We start from the raw sequence: 18,681 nt of genomic DNA on the forward strand, positions 1-18,681 counted from the left end.
CAGTCAGGCGGGCCGGCAGGGCAGGGCGAGGCGCGCCGAGCGCATCGCTCGAGGCGGAGGAGGCGCGATGGCTCCGCAGCGGCGAGCGCTGCCCCGCGGCCCCGACAGCGCCGGGCCGGGGCCGGGCCGCCGCCACAGCAGGTACCAGCGCGGGGCCCCGGCCGTCACCTCCTGCCCGCTGCCCCGGGGGCGGTGGCGCCCAGGCCCGGCGGCGCTGCGGCTCCCGGGGGTGCCCCAGTGGAGAGGCGGTCGCGCAGCGCCGGGCCCGGGAGCGGGAGGGAAGCGCGTGTTTGTAACGCGCGTGTTGTGCTCCGAACCGGGCATCCCGCGGGGTAAGGGCCGGGGAGAGAGAGAGAACCGCGTGTGTTGTGCTCCGAACCGGGCATCCCGCGGGGTAAGGGCCGGGGAGAGAGAGAGAACCGCGTGTGTTGTGCTCCGAACCGGGCATCCCGCGGGGTAAGGGCCGGGGAGAGAGAGAGAACCGCGTGTGTTGTGCTCCGAACCGGGCATCCCGCGGGGTAGGGGCCGGGGACAGAGAGAGAACCGCGTGTGTTGTGCTCCGAACCGGGCATCCCGCGGGGTAAGGGCCGGGGACAGAGAGAACCGCGTGTGTTGTGCTCCGAACCGGGCATCCCGCGGGGTAAGGGCCGGGGACAGAGAGAGAACCGCGTGTGTTGTGCTCCGAACCGGGCATCCCGCGGGGTAAGGGCCGGGGACAGAGAGAGAACCGCGTGTGTTGTGCTCCGAACCGGGCATCCCGCGGGCCCGGGGCTCCCCGGTACCGGCCAGGGCGGTCCCTCCCCGCTCACAGAGCCCGTTCTGTGCTCCCTCCGCAGCGCCAGGAAGGGCAGATCCCCGCAGGATCCCCGGGGAAGGTGGCTGAAGGCAGCCATCCTCCTCCTCCTCCTCTCCGCCGCGGCCGGCGGCGGCCTCGTGGTCTGGAGCCGCCTCCGCAGCCGGGATGGGATCCCCGGGGGCCGAATCCCCGCAGAGGGGGTCACCGAGGGCGGAATCCCCGCAGAGGGGGTCACCGAGGTGCTGGCACGTCGCAGCGACCACCTGCAGGAGAAGTTCATGGAGGTGCCCTGCTCGGAGGACTACGGGAGCCACAAGCGGTTCGCAGGTAGCTGGGCAGGGCTGGCCGGGGCGGGTGGCCGTGCTCGGAGGGCAGGAGCAGCTTGGCCTGGGCACCAAACTTGGGCTGCGAAACTCCCGTCTGTCGCCCTGGTTATTAAGAGTTTTCTAAAGCCTTCTGAGTCTACATTCTTGTGGAGAACTTTCTCACACAACTTTCTGTAAACAACCTATTGTTTTGCATTCTTTCATAGAGGCAGAGAAATTTGATGTACAGGTAGTTTGTCCAGTGTCGTTGGAGAGGTGGCACGTTCACCCTCCAATCCACTGGCACCTTTTGAGAACTATAAATGATTGGAGTCAGAGGAAATAAATTAGTCTCTTCATCGTGACCAAGGCTGTGGTGCGTCGTTTTTTCCTTGTGTCATCTGGTGACATCCATCACTGTCTCTTGTTTAAATCCCCAAACATTCGTGGCCCTCGGGCCGGCCCAGGAGTTGATTCTGAGAGGGTTTTTCCCCTTCTGAAACTGCTTTGCGAGGGCTCTATGAAATGAACCTTTTGCTGAGTCTGCTTCTGGTTTCTTTTCATACTCTCTTGATTCCTGAGTGAGTTTGCTGCTGCTCAGAACCGTACAGGGTATGGAGTGGCACTGATGCAGGACACTGGCTGTGCCACCAGCGGGTGGTGACTGCACAAGTGCCAGCTTTTGACACTTGTTCTGAGATGTGTTCTGCCACTAGCTTTGGGGGTGCCTGCAAAGCACTTTTCTGTCTTTGTGTCTTTCTGCTGAGCCTGTTTTCTGTCAAATTGGTATCTGTTCCCCCCAGCACTTACTCATTTGAAGTGTTGAGGTTGGTTCTTCAAGAGACATGGAAGATTTTAATCTTCTCTGACAAAGAGCAGTGAGAGTCTGACTTGCAGCTTCCATGGATGAGTGGTGCTGATGTTCTCTTTCAGATTTGCAAAGTGTGTTGTGATGAACATTTTTAGTTGGCACAGCTGCCTGAGAGCAGCTCTGCTCTTGGTTTTTGTCAGTATGTCTGTCTGTGTGTTGACTGATAAGCTGTTGAATCTAAAAAAAACAACTTAGTTAGTTTTTAACCAAATGGTGGTTGTATCTGCTTCATGATGTGGCTGAGAAAATACTGACACAAAGCTGGAGGCTGAAAGAAACTGCTGTGAAAGAAACTGCTGAAAAAGAACAAAGGTGATCAAAGGGCTGGAGAACCCATCCTATAAGGAAAACCTCAGGGAGCTGAGTCTCCTTTCCCTGGAGAAGGCTCAGGGAGAACACATTGCATTATTCCAGTGCTTAAAGGGAAGCTGGAGAGGACAGGAGCTCTGCCTTTGCCAGGAGCTGCACAGAGAGCACAAGGCACAATGGGTGCAGGTTGCATTGGACAAGGTTTCATCTTGTTATTAAAAAAAAAAAATAGAGAGAGAACACTCAGTCACTGGAGCAACCTCCCCAGGGATGCTGTGCAGCCCCTCTGACAGAGGGTTTGCAGGGTGTGACTGAGCACTGTGCTAGATAATCTTATCCAGGCTCTCTGGACCACAGAAAGCTGAACCAGATGATCTTTGGAGGTCCTTTCCCAGGTTCTTCTGCAATTCTGCAGTTTTTAACTTTCTTCTGTGCCAGTTCTGATAAAAAGTGTTTGACAAATTGCAGCCCCGTGTTCTTCAGGTGCCTGGTCCTGGTGCTGTTGGTCAAAAAGACTTGTAGCATAAAATAAAATAGTTTTTCCTCAGTGCTGCTGCTGTAGCATCTTTTTTTTGAGCATTCATCCCAAATGTTGTTTAGGCCAAGCAAACTGACGTCAGGAAGCTACCCACGAAAAAACTGTCTTGGTAAGGTAATTTTTTTTTGACATGAGAACACATGTTCTGTGTTAACTTTTCATAGTTATTATAAGGGGAAACTGCTGCTGGGTGAACTTGTGTAGTGCAAAGCCAGAGAAAACTGCAGCTGGTGATTTGGTTATAATTGAACCAGGGCTAAAAGTCTCTGCATTCTGCTACTGCAGTGCTTGCTTACCAAAAAAAAAAAAATCCCCCAAACCAACAAAACTTTACTTTTCCCTTCCCTGGTTTGCAAGAGCAATTTTTTGAGCTTGTGGTCTGGGCCATCCTATCAATTATCCTTTTTATTGTTTTTCTTTCTATTCCTCCTTTTTCATTCTATTCTTTTCCCTGTAAGGAAGGCAGGAACTCGAAGCACATCTCTCCAGGAGCAGGAATGAAGGTGTTCTTTATTTTTGGGGTGTCTGGGGAGCAGCAGCAAGTGCTGACTGCAGGGTGAGGTCTCATTTCTTAGCTTTTCAGGGTGACAATTGACTCACCTCTCTAATTAGATGTTTGCTTGGTGCTGCTGCTTAAGTTCTGTGATTGATTTGGGTTTTTATTTATGGGTTTTTTTGGGGTTTTGTTTTTTTTTTTTTTTTTTTTTTTAATTTATGTTGTGACCGTGCTTTTGAGGATCACAACATAAATAAAATAAAAATTACTTGGTTAATATAATAACATTATAAAATAATTATAAAATATTAGTATTATAAAATAAAAATTAATTGGTTAATTAAAGCTGAGCTGTGATAATTTTCCCACGAGAGGGTGGTGATGAGCTGTAGAGAACTTTTTGTGTGTCCCATTCCCCACAGCAGAGCCAGGCAGAAAATGTGGATTATGGATCAGCTTGGCACCTTCAGGCACTTGGGAAATAGGTTTCTGTCACTCAATAGCTCTTCATTCTCAGTCTTTAGCCTGGTTTGGCACCCTCAGCTGCAGGCTCTGTGTCAGGAGGAGGCACATTCCTGTCACCACTCAGTGTCTGATGCTCAGCTGTGAAGTTTCCACAGCTAAAATGAGCTTTTTATTTATGCACCTGTCCCTGCTTCCAGCTGAACTTGGTGCAACTGAGCTTCCAGTTTGCTTCAAGTGATTTGGTAGCTGGTGTCAGAGCAGGATTTATTCCCTTAGCACTGCCTGCCTGTAGAAATACTTCATACCAAATAAAATGTGCTATTTTTCAGAGGCCAAGCACTTGACTCATTACATTTGCAGAAGGTAGGGTGTTATGTGGGCACAGCCTCACCTGCATTCTAAACTCTGTGGGCAGATCTTGGCCATTTCTGCTCTCCTGAGACACAGTTAACTACTTCAAGCTGCTGTGGCCCCTGTGTGTGGTGAAATGTTATTATAATTGTAATAAAGCAGCCATGGTCACTGCCATGGTCCTGTTCTTTTCTACTGCCCAGGAGACAGAGTTAAGATGCTTTTCCAGAGACAGGGCCAGGGGATGTGGAAAGGAGCTGCCAGGAAAGGTCTAACACAGCCTGCTGTTGGGATGGCAGCTGTACATCTCTGCCTGCTCTAGTCTGCCTTGGAGAGGGATTGTTCCCTGCCCAGGGCAGGAGGAGTGAGATGATCCCCAAAGTCCCTTCCAACCAAACTGTTCTGTGATCCTCAAAGTCTTACCAAAGCTTTTTTTCTCCTGTGAATCCTCTCTGTCTCAGCAGTGAGTGCTTCTTGGTTAAATACCACTAAGTAGGAGACACAGCTGCAGTTTGGGCACTTGGTCCTTTGTGTTACATTCTGGTTTTTGTGCTGAATGGGAGCAGGGGCCAGCAGCAGTACTTGTGTTTTCCATGTTTTGGTGTGTTCCTCCTTTACCTTGATTTACCTGAGAGCCAGAGCTGATGGTGCCTTAGCAGATAAAGGGATGGTTTTGTGTCTACTGGGCACAAGTTTGTGGAAGCTACCAGGTACCTGCAGTACTAATCTGAATTTCTCCTGAGATTCTCCAGACATGCCTTTGACACTTCCTTGCTCACGTGTGCCATGGTCTGAGACAGAGAGGACACTTTTCCTACTGCTGAAATAATTTTCAGTCAGACTGTTCTGATTTTTCCTGAGCATTCACCCAGTGTTTGTGCTGTACTGTTGGTACCTCACTGGCTTTATGCTGAACCACATTTTTCTGTCTGTTGGAGTTTTTTCTCCATTTGGGAAAGCTTGTTGCTTTCAGAGCACCTCCTGCTTCCAGTTCTCTGTCAGAGACCCCAGACATGTAACAATTGTCTGAGGTAACCCTGTAGTTTTGCCAAGCCTGGACTCTCCAGCCCTGGCCTTTCCAAAAGGATAAGAGCTGTGCTGATATTTACAGGTGGAAAAGGAACAAATCTTGTCTGAAATCAGAAATCTTTGCAGGATGTTGTAGAAAGGAAGCTCTCAATAGCCAGGTTTGTCTTGGAGTATTGAATTTCTCCCTTGAGTTTACTCCTTCCAGCTCTTCTCTGCTTGAACACCAGCTTTCCCTTGCAGCCCACCTGACATGTAGCTGGGGTATCCAGTAACAGGAAATGGAAATTCCTGCAGAATTCCTGGCAGAACTTCTCCCATCAGCCTGGTTGTTGTTATGAGCTGCCTTTGATCAGAGCACAGTGATGCTTTTGTCCTCCGTGGGTGAATGAATTGATTTCTCTCCAGGAATTCTGTGCTCTGATGAATAAATAATGCTTGAAGTGACACTCAGTTCAGGAGCACTGAGTGCATTGGCAATGTCAGAAGCCACACTGAGCCCATCTCTCCTGGGCTTTACATCTGTAAATGGATCTTCCTCAGAAAAGTGCCAAATGTAACATCCCAAGGTCTCTGGTGGCTCAGAACTCATCTTATTTCTTCTTCTTGCCTGAAGATAGTTGTCAACCAGACTTATAAGAACTTTCATATATTCTTCACCTGGAGCTCCTGCTGCTGACTTGTTATTCCCAGGAGCTTTTAAAATTTAATGCTGGATTTCTTAGCAGTAAACTTTAGGAGACTTTTGAAATCTTATATATCCAGGCTGTGTGCTTCAAGAGTGACTTCTGTGCAAAATCTCATTTGAAAACCTGCCCTTCAGGTGGCTGAAGAGGTTTCAATGGGTTCTTTTCCTCCTCTTTGTGTTGCAGGTTGCACTCCTAGGAAGTGTGGAAGAGGTGTGACAGATGCTGTAATCACAAGGGAAGAAGCTGAAAGAATTCGTAGGTAATTTTTCTTTTAGCTCTAACTTTTTAAAGCACTGACTTTAATGACATTGTGCCAATCTGAGGGGTAGGATGGGTGAGCAGGATGGGTTAGCCTGATTAAAACATGAAATTTTTGTTACTAAAGCCATTTTCCATTTTTACTGTAGTGGGGGCAGTTCTTTCACACAGAATCTGCCTGGCTCTGAGGGGCATGAGCACTTCACAAAAAGAAAGGAAAATGAATTAAATAAGTTTGAAAGGATTTTCACTTGGCCTGTATTTGGCCTTTAAAAGCAGAACAAAACAATGTAAGCCTTATTGCAGCTGTGTCTGTCTGGGTAATCACCAGCAGATTAGCAGAAGTCCTCTGTGAAGGGACTCTTTTTAGGGTATTTTTGGGAAGGGACTGTTTTTAGGGTATTTTTGGGATTTGTGGAAGGGAGCTGCAATCTCAGAAAAGTTCAGCAACACAAATATTTTATTTTCATGTCAGGCTGGAAGGTTCAGTTTCCAAGAAATGGGAGCTGCTGTTAACTCAGTTGGGTTATACCTGATGCATCAAATGCCACTCTCTGAGGAGTTACAGGTTGTAAATAAGGACATTAAAGGACAAAGTAATCACACTCCAGTTCTCATCTGAGATTATTGTTTTGCCTGCAGAATAGCAGAGAGGGGACTGTCCTTGGGAGGATCTGATGGAGGGGTGAGCAGTGTCCTGTTATTTTCTACATTCTTTTACTGCCAAGGCAAGATTATAAATGCATTTTTTGGGGCTGAGGTGAGGAGATGGAGATTTTTTCCGTCTGTTCAGACTTGGAAAATAATTTATTTGGAAAGTTATTTCTCATTAATACTTCTGCTAGCAGTGTAACTCTTGACTTCTGCAATACAGGATACATTTCCTTGTATTTAATTATTTCTAGCACCTCTCTTGAACTGATTTTGTCTTCACCTGGAAACAGTTGCTATAGCAGAACTGCAAAAGTTTGTCTCCTGAAAGTAAATTACACTGGTTCACAGCCCCCTGTAAAGATTGGCTTTGTGTAGTGACAAAAAAAAAAAAATGTAATGTCTTAAGTAGCCCTTGGAATAATATTATTTAAATTGAAAGAATCCCATTGCTCTTTAACAAGTACATTTATTTTCATTTCTTTCCCTCACCTTTGTTCTCAGAATGTTTTTGTGTGTGAACAGCAACTCTTTCTTGAGAATTTGTAAACACAGCCACTCCTTTAGCCCTCTGCTGAATTAGGGCATATATTAGCAAAAAAAAGCAAAAGAGGTTCAGTGGAAAAAAATAACAATTTCTTGTCCTCGTGATTGCTGAGAAAGATGTGTAAAAATATAAACCAAGAAATTTAAGCAGTGCTGCCCATCTCAAACAATGTGTTTGAGAGGTTTAACATTCTGTGTTCAGTTCTCTTAGGATCCCCTGGATTTTTTTCAGTTCTGTGGTTGCATAATTTGCCCCTTCCCTGGATTGCTCTCAGTGTGGCTCCTGGGGCTGTCACCTGGGTTGGCTTTGCTCTGCTTTTGGGGCCCCCATGGGGTTCTTCATTACACTCCCACAAAGAGGGATTGGAATGGCGAGGTGGAACACACAGAGTTGGGTCTGGAGATCCACAGGAAGCTGTTGTCCAGCTGGGGGTCAGGAGCTGGGGAAACTGAGGCACAGAAAGCTGGGAAGAGATGAGAGGGGGAGCTGAACTTGCTGCCCAGAGCTGGGCAGGGGTGCTGAGCTGGCTTAGTTGGACAGCAAGCCAGAGTGACAGACAATACAAATCCATCATCTCTGTTCTGTTGGAAGCTTCATTTTGCCCCCTCCCTTTTTATTGTTTTTTAAGGGGAGGTAAATGAGAGAGAGGGGAAGCTGCTTCTCTCTCACTACAATAAAATAAATCTGTTAAAAATCTGATGTCCATGGAGAGGTGTGGGTTCTGAGCCAAGCCTTCTCACATGTCTCATCATTTGTAAATGTGAGGAAGTTCTTAATCCTTAGGGAAAGGATCAAAAAGAAAATGTAATGTTGTATTGAGCACTTAACCAAAATAATGGATAAAAACTGAATGATGTTAGAAACAAGAGCTGAGCAGTGTTTCTGGGAAACTGTAAGAGTCATGGAATGGTTTGGGTTGGGAGGGACCTTAAATCCCACCCAGTGTCACCCCTGCCATGGCAGGGACACCTCCCACTGTCCCAGGCTGCTCCAGCCCTGTCCAGCCTGGCCCTGGGCACTGCCAGGGATCCAGGGGCACCACAGCTGCTCTGGGCACCTGTGCCAGGGCCTGCCCACCCTCACAGGCAAGAATCATGTTCAGGAGAATATGATTTCAATATGATTTTAAATACACTCTCCTTACCCAGTTCTAATATTTTTAATATATTTTAAATCATGTTTTTAATATGATTTTAAATACACTCTCCTTACCCAGTTTCTAATATTTTTAATATATTTTAAATCATGTTTTTAATATGATTTTAAATACACTCTCCTTACCCAGTTTCTAATATTTTTAATATATTTTAAATCATGTTTTTAATATGATTTTAAATAACCTCTCCTTACCCAGTTTCTTTTATTCCTGTCCTGCCTTCTTCCTCTTCCTTTCCCCGTGTGCCAGCCCATATTCCTGGTGTCATGGTGCAAATCTTTTCCTGGCAGTGCTATCCTGCCTCTCTCAGATACCAGTGGATCCTGCTGGATGTTTGCTGATGGGCTTTAGATGGAACTGTCTGTCTTTGTTTGAGCTTTCACCTTTTCCAGTCTCTTGCCCACAGAGCATAAAAACTATTTCAAGCCTTACTCCATCCAGTTACATCTGTGTGCTCCCAAGCTTCCAGCCACTTGGAGGAGGTCTGGCTTGTTGCTTTAAATTTCTTTGGCTTTAGAGTGTTTGGATGGTTCTGTCCAGTTATGTCTGCTGTAAGACTAATTCTTCCTTTAAAATATCTCAAAATTACTGTTGCTGTTTAATGATTTTTAATTCTTACTTTAGCCACTTTGTTCTCTTTGCTAGTCAAAATAAAACTTATCCAGGTTTCTTTTGGGATTCAGATTGCATTTTCATTGCCTGAGGTTCCCTCTTAACCCTTTTGTAAGCAACATGTCTGTTTTTTTTTTTTTTTTCCCCTTGCCTGTCATAGTTGTTATATTTTGACTTCTCAGAAGTGGATTTGTGTCTGTGTGTCTGGATATGATTTATTAATTTAAAGGTCTAAACTTGTAGTTTATGACTTTGTTAATTCTCTCCTCCCTTTGTTTGCTACCCTTCCCTGGAGTACTGGAGCATAGCACCAAAACTTGTTTCCCATTCCATCATTTTATACTGAGAAAGTCTTGACAAACATCTGAATTATTGAAACCTCCCTGGGGTCATGCCTCTGTTGTCATGCTGAGCTTTCTTATCTTCCTTTGTAACTTTTCCTGGGTTTATATTTATTTATGCAGACCCACACAGAGTGAAGCTAGAGGGGCCATGGTAATTTTCTGGTCTAACTTCCTGCAGAATCCATACAGGAATATTTTCTCCACCAGCAAGCTGCTTCCCCTTGTACATGTGTCTCTGTAAAGTAGTTTTATACTCTATTCCTTATTCACAGAATGACAATTGCATTAGTTGTCTTGATGTTTGCCTCAGCTTTTTTCTTCTTTGTATAGATAATGATATTAACCTTTTCAATCTTCCATGATTTTGTAATTCTTCCCTCTCTGGTATTTTTCTGCACGTCACCTCTGCCTGTGTGAACACTTCACTTCTGACTCATTCACTCAGGCCTTGTGGGTGCTGCCATCACAGGAACCCTCTGGTGTAAATGAGACAATTCATTTACTGTCATGATGTCTCAGGTTTGAGCTTTTATGTTTTTCACATTCTGTGCTGCTTTAGTGTGAGTGTCTGGGCTTCATATGAGGGGATGCTGAGCTCTCTGCACAGAGCAGGGAGACAAAACAATTCCTTCTCCAGCTGGGGACCAAGGACAAATGATCCAAATCTCAGGCCCAAGAGCACAAACAACGTGGGCTGAAGAGAGAAAAACAAGCAGGATGGGAGTGCATGGGCTGGAGCTGGAATGGGACAATGAACTGCAAGGTGCAAATGGAGCAGAGCTGATCCCAGTGAGAGCCCCCGGGAGCGCTCGTGCATTTTGGGACCATTTTGGTTCATCTTGGGTGCAGCCCTGGCTGGGCTCTGGTGCTGCCCAAGGTGGATCCATGGAGGAGATCCTTTGAATAAATCCCTGCTTTATTCTTTAGCTCTGTCTGACCTCTGTTCTAGGGCAGCCTTCCCAAGGCATCACCAGCACGTTGGTGTGCCCATGTGGAGCCTCCATTCTCACCCCTCTCAGCTGGAGTGTGGGAGCATTCCCAGAGCAGCACTGGGGGAGGCTCTGGAAGCTGCCAGCTCCTCTAGAGATGTGTAGAATTAAGGTTTTCTCATTTTCCTCCTTTGGCTCGTGTGGCTGCTGCTTGCTTTCAGTGTCAAATAAAACCTTTTCAGGCTGGAGGAACTGGTGTGGATGTGAACAGGTATTTAATTGTTGGCAATCCCTTTCAGTGAGGAACAAAGGCAGGGCCTGTCAGGCTTTCCAGGATGGGAACAGTGATCCTTTTTGCCATAAGCTGAGAAGTGCTGGGTACTTGAATATTCTTTTTGAATTCCTTTAGCAATAAGAGGGTGGAGAATATGGGACTAAGAGTAGTGAAGGTCCAGAAGAATATGTTTGTGCTTTTTATTTTTTTCAGAAAGTTCTATTTCACTTCTACAGAGAGTTCTGTAAACCAGGATATGGGGTAGTTCTGTCAAACAGTCTCTCAGAAATAGGAGTGTGAGTGTGTGTTTGCCATCCTTAGACAAACTTTGTAGGCCTTTCAGCCTGGGAACACTGTCCTGAACTGCAGGTTGGCCCTTGATCAGAGAGCAGGACTTGAGGTAATCAAGATTTTATTCTCAGTGTCAGAAATGATGCTGAAAATGTTTAATATTCTGAAATGACAGAGGCCAAAATAAATGTGTTCCTGTTTCTTTCCCAGGTTGCTGTTAAGCCAAGAGCTCTGTGCTCATGTGTATGAAAGTCCCTGTCTTGGCATCCAGTTGTTTTCCCATCTGAAAAAACCCTGAAGAATATTCTTTCCTTTTCAGGTTCCCCCTTCATCCTTTATCTGGCTTTTCTAGCCTTTATGTTGTAACTATTGCCTTCTCAGCTATGAATAGCTACAGCTCTTAGGGGTTTGTCTTTTATTGATTCATTTCATTATTTGGATCTTCCAAAGTGTAATCATCTGGAGCTGGGGGAGTGAGAAGAAATATGTAAGAGAAGCATGTGGAAAGAGTTAGAAAGGCAATTTCAATTAAATTGATCAATTTAAATTAAATTGATCTTCTCAGCTGTGTTGTGCAACTTCTTATAATCTACTTTAATATGGTCACAAACATATCTTTGAAACTTCACAGGAGCAGTTTTACTTCTTTTAGCTGTGGTTTAGATTTTTGTACAGACACAGAAACAAATAGATGGAAGTATTTTGCTTCTGAAGCTTGAGTAAAGCCTCATAAAAGGGCTGCTCTTGCATGAGTGAGATTATTTGTTTCCTTAACTGTCCTCTGAAGCTTTTGGAGAACAGTGGGAAGGGCAGATTTGAAAAGCTCATGCTGTGCCCACTCCAGTAACTTGTTACTCTATGTATTTTTCAAGGGGTAAATAAGGTTATTTGTGTAGGTTTGTTAAAAATAGTTGTTATTATCTGTTGCAATAAGAGTTAGTGGGGTTCCCCTGCACAGGACAATTGTGGCTGCAGAGATTTTCTAAGGGACTGTGATGAGGGTGTTCCCCTGTCACCAGTGTTATTTCTGCTGGGATTTTGTTACAGTGATGTGAATGGTCTGTGGTGCATCAAAACAATGGCAAATTCCAAGAGGAGTGCCCGGATATTGTACATCAGAGATGTCATTACTTCAGTGCCAGTCAGGTTAATTAACTGGTGCTCCTTGATATTTCCAGTGTAAATAACAAAAAGACTTCTGTTAGTTCTATTTTTAAAATACTTTAGAACTGGTGCAGCACAAACATGTGTTCTGTGGACAGCAAGGGACATGCAAAAGTGTATTTTATTCAATTTAGAGAAACATTTTAGAATCCTTTCTTCTGGCAAATCTGAATACTAATCTCTGCACCTTGTTGGGAGCTCAGCAGAAGAGTTTGGCTTGAATTGGATGAAGGAATGAATTGAATTTTCCTATGTGAAAAAAACTTTTCACTTTGTGGTTTTCTTTTACAGCAGCTTAGAAACTGAGGAAAAGAAAGTTTGTCCCTAGTAAGCCTTGGAATTCTAATTGTACTTTGAAACAGACTTTTTAATGTCTGTATTAAATATTAGAAGTATACAGGATCTCATGGTGAAGGAGAAGTTTTAATAACAAATGCAGGGCAAGATAAATATTAGTGCTGCTGCTTGAGCACACAAATACTGGAAAATGTGTGTGGAAGGGAAATGTCTTCAAGAAGGGATCCTGGAGCAGAATAATTTACCCTGAGCCCATGGGGGGAGATTGGCAATTCCCTGTCAGATCTGAATCTCAGAAATAGCAGCCCTATGCTTTTTTTTTTTTTTTTTCATAATACCTTAATAATCTCTGCAGGGATCTGAGGGAGGTTTGAAGTTGTAAAATAAATGTTATATTGTGAACCCAAAGGCTGGAAGCTACTTTTACTTGGGAGGCTGTGGAAAGTGAGAGGCAACCTGGGACAGTTATTAAAGGTCATAGTTAAATAATGCTGAAACCTTTTCATGCTCATTTTTCCTTCTTTGTTTCCTTTTCCAGGCATCAATTTTGGACTTGCACTCTGGAGCTCTTTCCCTGGGGAAGCATTTTGTTAATCTGTACAGGTAAAATGAGGCTGTGGCTTCCTGCCTGCTGACATCCCACCCCTTCCCTGCCCACTGCCTTTCCCAGTGTCTCCAGCCCCTGGGCTGGGATTAGTGATGAGAAATTGTGGAACCTGGCTGGATCCACCACAGTTTCCATGACCAGTTAAAGAGCTTTCCTGGCATGAAAATGCATCTTCTGTTGAACTGGGCACTTAGAAAGCTGCCATTATCTTTATTTTTATGCTCTTGCACCATTTAATCAGAGTATTTTTTCACAGTTATAGTTTAGTTTATTCAGCAGTGGAAGAAATCAAATAGCCTGAACTCTTAAAAACTTGATTCCATGTGCTTATTTCATGATGTGGGAGGGGAATTTTTTAATGCCTAAGGAATGCCATTACCAGTTGCAGCATTTCAATCCTTTAATCTTTTAACATTTGATCTTTTAGCATTGCTTTTGGACATCATGCTCAAAAGCATTTGTAAGGTTTTTTTTTTTTTTTTTGTGTTGTGTTCTCAGTTTCTGATAGTGGGTAAAGCACGGGTGGGGGTGAGGAGGTGTCTTCTTGCTCAGTATGATTCAGCAACTCCTCTTTTAGACTGTTGTTTAATTTTTTAGGTACTTTGGGGACAAAATTCAAGACATCTTCACAGAAGAGGATTTTGCATTATACCGGTAAAGATTTTCAATGACTGCTGAATGAACCACAAACCAGAACTTTTTATGGTTTTGAGCTTTTTGTGGAGCTGGCTGGGAGGGGATTGCCCTTTGCATTCATACACTGGATTTTGCAGCTCAAAGTACCAATATCTGAGAACTAATATGACTCGAGGAGGAGAAGTAAAAGGATTTTCTGGTGACTGATCAACAGCATCAGCTTTGAGCTGCATCAGCCACAGCAGGGCAGTTTTATGGTGTGAATGTATTTAGGGTGATGGCAGCACCACACATTTCCCTCCCTCTCAGCAAGAAGAGCTGCTCCTCTGAGCTCTGTGGGGATTTGGGATGGAAAATCCTCATTTCCTCCTCTTTCACACATTATCCAAGGGGTTGTGTGAGCTGATAGACACAATTCTGGGCTATTATTACTTCAGGAACTTGGGGTTTTTTTGAGGCAGAGTGCAGCAAAACATTAAAAAATGGTAAAGCAGGAAGTGGAAGGACTTGAGATGATTCATGCTCTGGCTGGAGAAGCAGCCAGAGGATGAAATAACTCTATAATGGAACAGCTCTGGCATCTGATGCTCTCAGCTTTCCTGCAGCCCTGCTCATGCACTGAACAAACACAACAAAGCTAACGAGTTCCATGTGGCTGGGAAGGTGTGTGGCCAGAGTTTAGGAACAAGCATTCTTTGTTGACTAGACACAGTCATTCTTTGGTTATGCAATTCATTTGGTTTCTCATAATTTAAAATGTCCCTGATTTGAATATTTGAATCTGACCTCCCTCTAGTGGTGGAAGAAATGTCAAGTAGTCAAATGGGTTTATTAATTTTATTAAAATAGTAATTAATTAATATAATCCTAAAATATTAATCACTTCAAGCTTATTTCTATTTAACAACTGTTTTTAGATGTCATTGTCATTATAGATGAACTTCTTTAAAATGTTTTTACTTCTGATCCCAATATTGCAAAAATTAGATGATTCCTTGATTATTATTGAACTTTAGATAATTTCTATTTCACATGAACAGAAGCCTTAAATTTTTCAATAATTTTATAACTTCATGCTGTGAGATGAGACAGCTGCTATGGAATGTCAATATTCCATTGGGATTTCATGTCAGTGCAGGGGATGTTTCAGTCTACTGGATAACAAGCTAATACAAAATATATTATAAAATGCTTCTGTTCCTATTAATGGCAGTGCTTTAGCATGGACTGTAGTACTTTATGGCCTTAATGAATGATTTTATGCTATTTTTGGGAGCATTTATCTTCATTACTTTCCCTTACCTACCTAGGTCACTTTAAAAATACACTCTTGAGAGAAATAACTGAATGTAATTCATGTCTAAGTATTAGTGATTGCAACAATAACGAATCTGAGGAGGCATCCTGAGCCAGGGGGCTGATTTCTAAACTGTCTCTGTCAAAATTACATTGCTTCAGACTCAATTATGGTTTCTAGGCTGATACTTTAACCACCATCTGCCAAGCACATTACAGCAATCCCTCGTGTTCCTCATAATGAATGTTTATTCAGAAGGGAGAGCTTTAATCGGGGTGCTTGGTGGAAGGGGTGAGTTGAGCAAAAAACAGCACAATCAAAAGATTTCTTCCCAAAACCTTACAGCTTTTGAAGGCAGGGACTAGGAGGAGCAGAGGAGGAGCTGTGGGTTTGCTTTCTGTCTGTGATTGCTGTTAAAGCTCTCTGGCTGCAGGAGCCTTTGCTTTGTCAGCTCCCTGGGACAGTGCTGACAAGTGGCATCATCAGGAAGTGCTGTGGATTGGGCTTTGAGTGTTCTTGTCACCATGAGTGACTCACACTTTGCAGTGGCTCCTAACTGCATTTTTTTGTGTTGGTCTGGCAGAGCCTGTGTCTCACAGAAACTTTTCAGTGGCACTTCCAGCTCTCTGTGCTGCTGCTGCTACATTAAGCTGGCATCTTTGCAGGCTTTGCAAGCTAGTGAACTTCCTTTCTTTCCATTTGTGTGTTCCTTGGACTTCCAGCTACTTCACTGGCTTTTTAAAAATTCTTCTTCCTCATCACCCTAACTCAAAACAGTGACTGTTTTTACAGAATCTGGTGGTCATGTGCTCCTTTCAGGGAGTTCTGGTCTGCCTTTTGATATTTCCCAGTGACTCAGTGCAAATGGACAAGGGCTGCTGCTGACAGATGTGGGGGAAGCATTAATTTGGTGCTGGTGCTGTTGACTGGATGCTGTTCCTGGGCATTTCTTGCCCCAGCAGAGCTCTGTTATTGCATCTGCTCAGAGCCAGGGTCCACCTCAGCAGTCTGAACAAGGCAAGAGTTGCTGTGCTTATGGAAATAAATGCTTCTTCAGCATGAAGAAATATTCTCTTTGTAGCCATAATCCACCAGAGCTGTCCCAACAGTTGTGAAGAGCCAGGAGCAATGAGGGAGGGGCAGCTCCTGCTGCTTCTGGGTCATGGAGGCTGAGGGAACAATGTGGCTCTCCCAGTTTTGGGCTCATTCATTCTTTTCTTCTGAGCTGAAATTTGGCTTGTCACTTGGTTTACACATGAAGGGCAATGCTTTTGTCCATTTGTATTTTGCCTGTAGGTTGTGTTTGGAGCAGCAGGGCAGGGAATGGAATGGAAAACCTGCAGTCATGATATTGATAAATGTTGAAATGGCCTGGCCAGCAGAAAGCAGACTGTACAGAAGAGTTTTTTCTAGGCTAAAAAGTGACCTTATTCTGCATTTCAAACCTGTATTTGGCATACTGAATAGGGCTTTGCATCCTGTTTGGTTTGTAAAACACACATTGCACCCAAAGCCATCACACATCAGTCTCCAAGAGGAGTGAACTTTAACAGAGCCTTATAAACACCAGACAGCAAACCTTAATAGAAAGCTTTTAAAACTGAAAAATGAATCAGGCTGAAAGAAGAGGGAGGACTCCTTGCAGAGCAGGACAACTGGAGGAGATTTAGTTATGTCAAGACTGTGGCCTGACTGCCTGGGAGGGGATTTATTCCTGGCTGGTGCAGGGGCCAGGGAATCAGCTGCTCTGGTGTTTGTGGCTATGAATTCTTGAGCTGGCTTGTTCCAAGCTCTCCATTCACAAAATGAATAATTGCATTTAATGCTTTCTGGGAGCCTTTCCTGCATCCTGCTCCTTGGAAAAAGCTGACAGCAAGGTCAGCCTCCCACAGCATGAGAGGAAGGAGCTCTAATTCTTTCCTTTTGAAAACTCCACCACTATGTAGCTCTGAACTTGAAATCTCAGTTCTTGCCATCATATATATCCCTGAAAATCCCTCTGACTTCATTTAGTGCTTTTTATATTTCACATGTAAAATAGCTTGAATTGACCCCTAAAAATGTAAAGTGAGACAGGTTAAAAACTCCAATCTCTGTGTGTTATTTCTATTTCTTGTGAGGGACTAGGTGTGAACAGAATGAATATTTAGTAATTTTTAGTACTTGTGGATTTTAGGAGATGACTTTCACAGCCTGTAGAAACACCACAGGTCTTGTTTCAATTCTGTCTCTTCTTTTTAGTCACCATTTAAGTTCCCTAGAGAAATACCTGGGAAAAACTTCCTTGGAAGTTATTCTGAGTTTCAGTACTATGGAGTAGAGAAATTAATGGAGGATACAAACCTATTAATATAATTCCATGCACAACTTCAGAAATATGTTTTCTCACATTATCTTGTTTGTACACTGTAATTGCACTATGTAATTGTGAAAGACATCTTGCATTCATTTAAAAAATGAATAATACCAATACATATGTTGACCAAGAACCCTGAATTTTATGCTGCCAGGAACTTCACCAAGTTGGTTTAAAAGTAGTTGAAAGTTCTTCAGAGGCATTCCTTTTATGAAGGTACAACTTCACTTTTACTTGCTTTGGATTAAGAATATCTTTGTGAAAGACTTCAATGTTTTCAGCAATTAACAAACAATGGGATAGGTGTGGAATTACTCAGGAAAACAGACAGAAATTTTCAAACCTAGGCCACAGGAGACATAGTTTCTATTCCTTGATATTCCGACAATTAAAAAAAAACCCCAAAGAAACAAACCCCAACCAAAGCCACTGGGGGAGGGGGGGATGTCTCTCTTTCCCCCTCTCCGTTTCCCCCTCTCTTTCCTCTCCTAGTACAAAAGATGTGTTTATTATTCAGGAAAACAGACAGAAATTTTTAAACCTAGGCCACAGGAGACATAGTTTCTATTCCTTGATATTCTGACAATTAAAAAAAAAAAAAACCCAAAGAAACAAACCCAGTGTTTCTCAGCTGAGGAAGAAGCAGTGGGTGCCTGAAGAGCACAGAGGCAGCAGGAGGGAGGTGTCACTGACTGAGCCCTGGCTGTTCTTTGCAGGGATGTGAGGCAGAGGATTCAGCAGAGGATTGCTCAGGTCTTTGGGATCAGCTCTTCTGCCATGTACCTGACCAAGCCAACGTTCTTCTCCAGGATGAACAGCACAGGAGCCAAGACCACACACGATGAGTACTGGCACCCACACGTGGACAAGGTGAGGAGGGGGCTGAGATGGGGTGCAGACATCTCCTGTTGTTATTATTAGATCACCTTGAAAGCATTTTGCATTTAAACCACCCATCAAACAGGTTTGAAAACTGGTGCTTCAGGGGATGAACCTAATGGGAGATAAGTGAGTTTTAGAAACACAGGCCATTGCATCCCATTCCATTTTATTTTCTCTAATTTAGTTTTGCTAGAATTAGTAAACTGTGAGAATGGCTACTCAGGAATCTCTTTTGTCAGAAACATTGATTGAAATGATCTGAATTGCTCTTTCAGCCAGATCTAGAAGGAGCTGTTTCACAGTGGTCAGTTGGTCACTGTTGTTCTTGATCTAAGGCTCTTCAAAAAGGCTGAATATTTGTATTTCAGCTGTATGTGAACTGAAGCTTTTTGTGTTTCAGTGGGGATGTGGTACCTGGCACCCTCTTTCAATAATTTGGTATTTTGATCCTTTAACTGCACAGTCTTTATTTCTAGGCTTATAGCTTAATACTTGGCATTTTTCAGTGGACTTAAATGATTTGGTATTGAGTTT

General features: G+C 43.8%; 1 protein-coding gene across 3 annotated transcripts in view; it reads left to right on the forward strand.

Annotated features, from left to right (window-relative positions):
- Positions 1–4: 4 nt before the first annotated feature.
- The window catches only part of OGFOD3 (2-oxoglutarate and iron dependent oxygenase domain containing 3), a 44,863-nt gene continuing 26,186 nt past the window's right edge, over positions 5–18,681 (forward strand). For all 3 annotated transcript variants that reach the window (XM_053994471.1, XM_053994470.1, XM_053994469.1), the window contains exons 1-7: positions 5–141; positions 837–1,123; positions 6,030–6,105; positions 6,747–6,789; positions 12,908–12,972; positions 13,574–13,630; positions 17,982–18,135. In XM_053994471.1, the coding sequence (XP_053850446.1) occupies positions 68–141; positions 837–1,123; positions 6,030–6,105; positions 6,747–6,789; positions 12,908–12,972; positions 13,574–13,630; positions 17,982–18,135 (756 nt within the window). In that variant the 5' untranslated portion in view covers positions 5–67. The remainder of the gene's footprint in view (positions 142–836; positions 1,124–6,029; positions 6,106–6,746; positions 6,790–12,907; positions 12,973–13,573; positions 13,631–17,981; positions 18,136–18,681) is intronic.

The sequence above is a fragment of the Vidua macroura genome, chromosome 19, assembly GCF_024509145.1.
Source record: "Vidua macroura isolate BioBank_ID:100142 chromosome 19, ASM2450914v1, whole genome shotgun sequence".
In the NCBI taxonomy this organism is placed as follows: domain Eukaryota; kingdom Metazoa; phylum Chordata; class Aves; order Passeriformes; family Viduidae; genus Vidua; species Vidua macroura.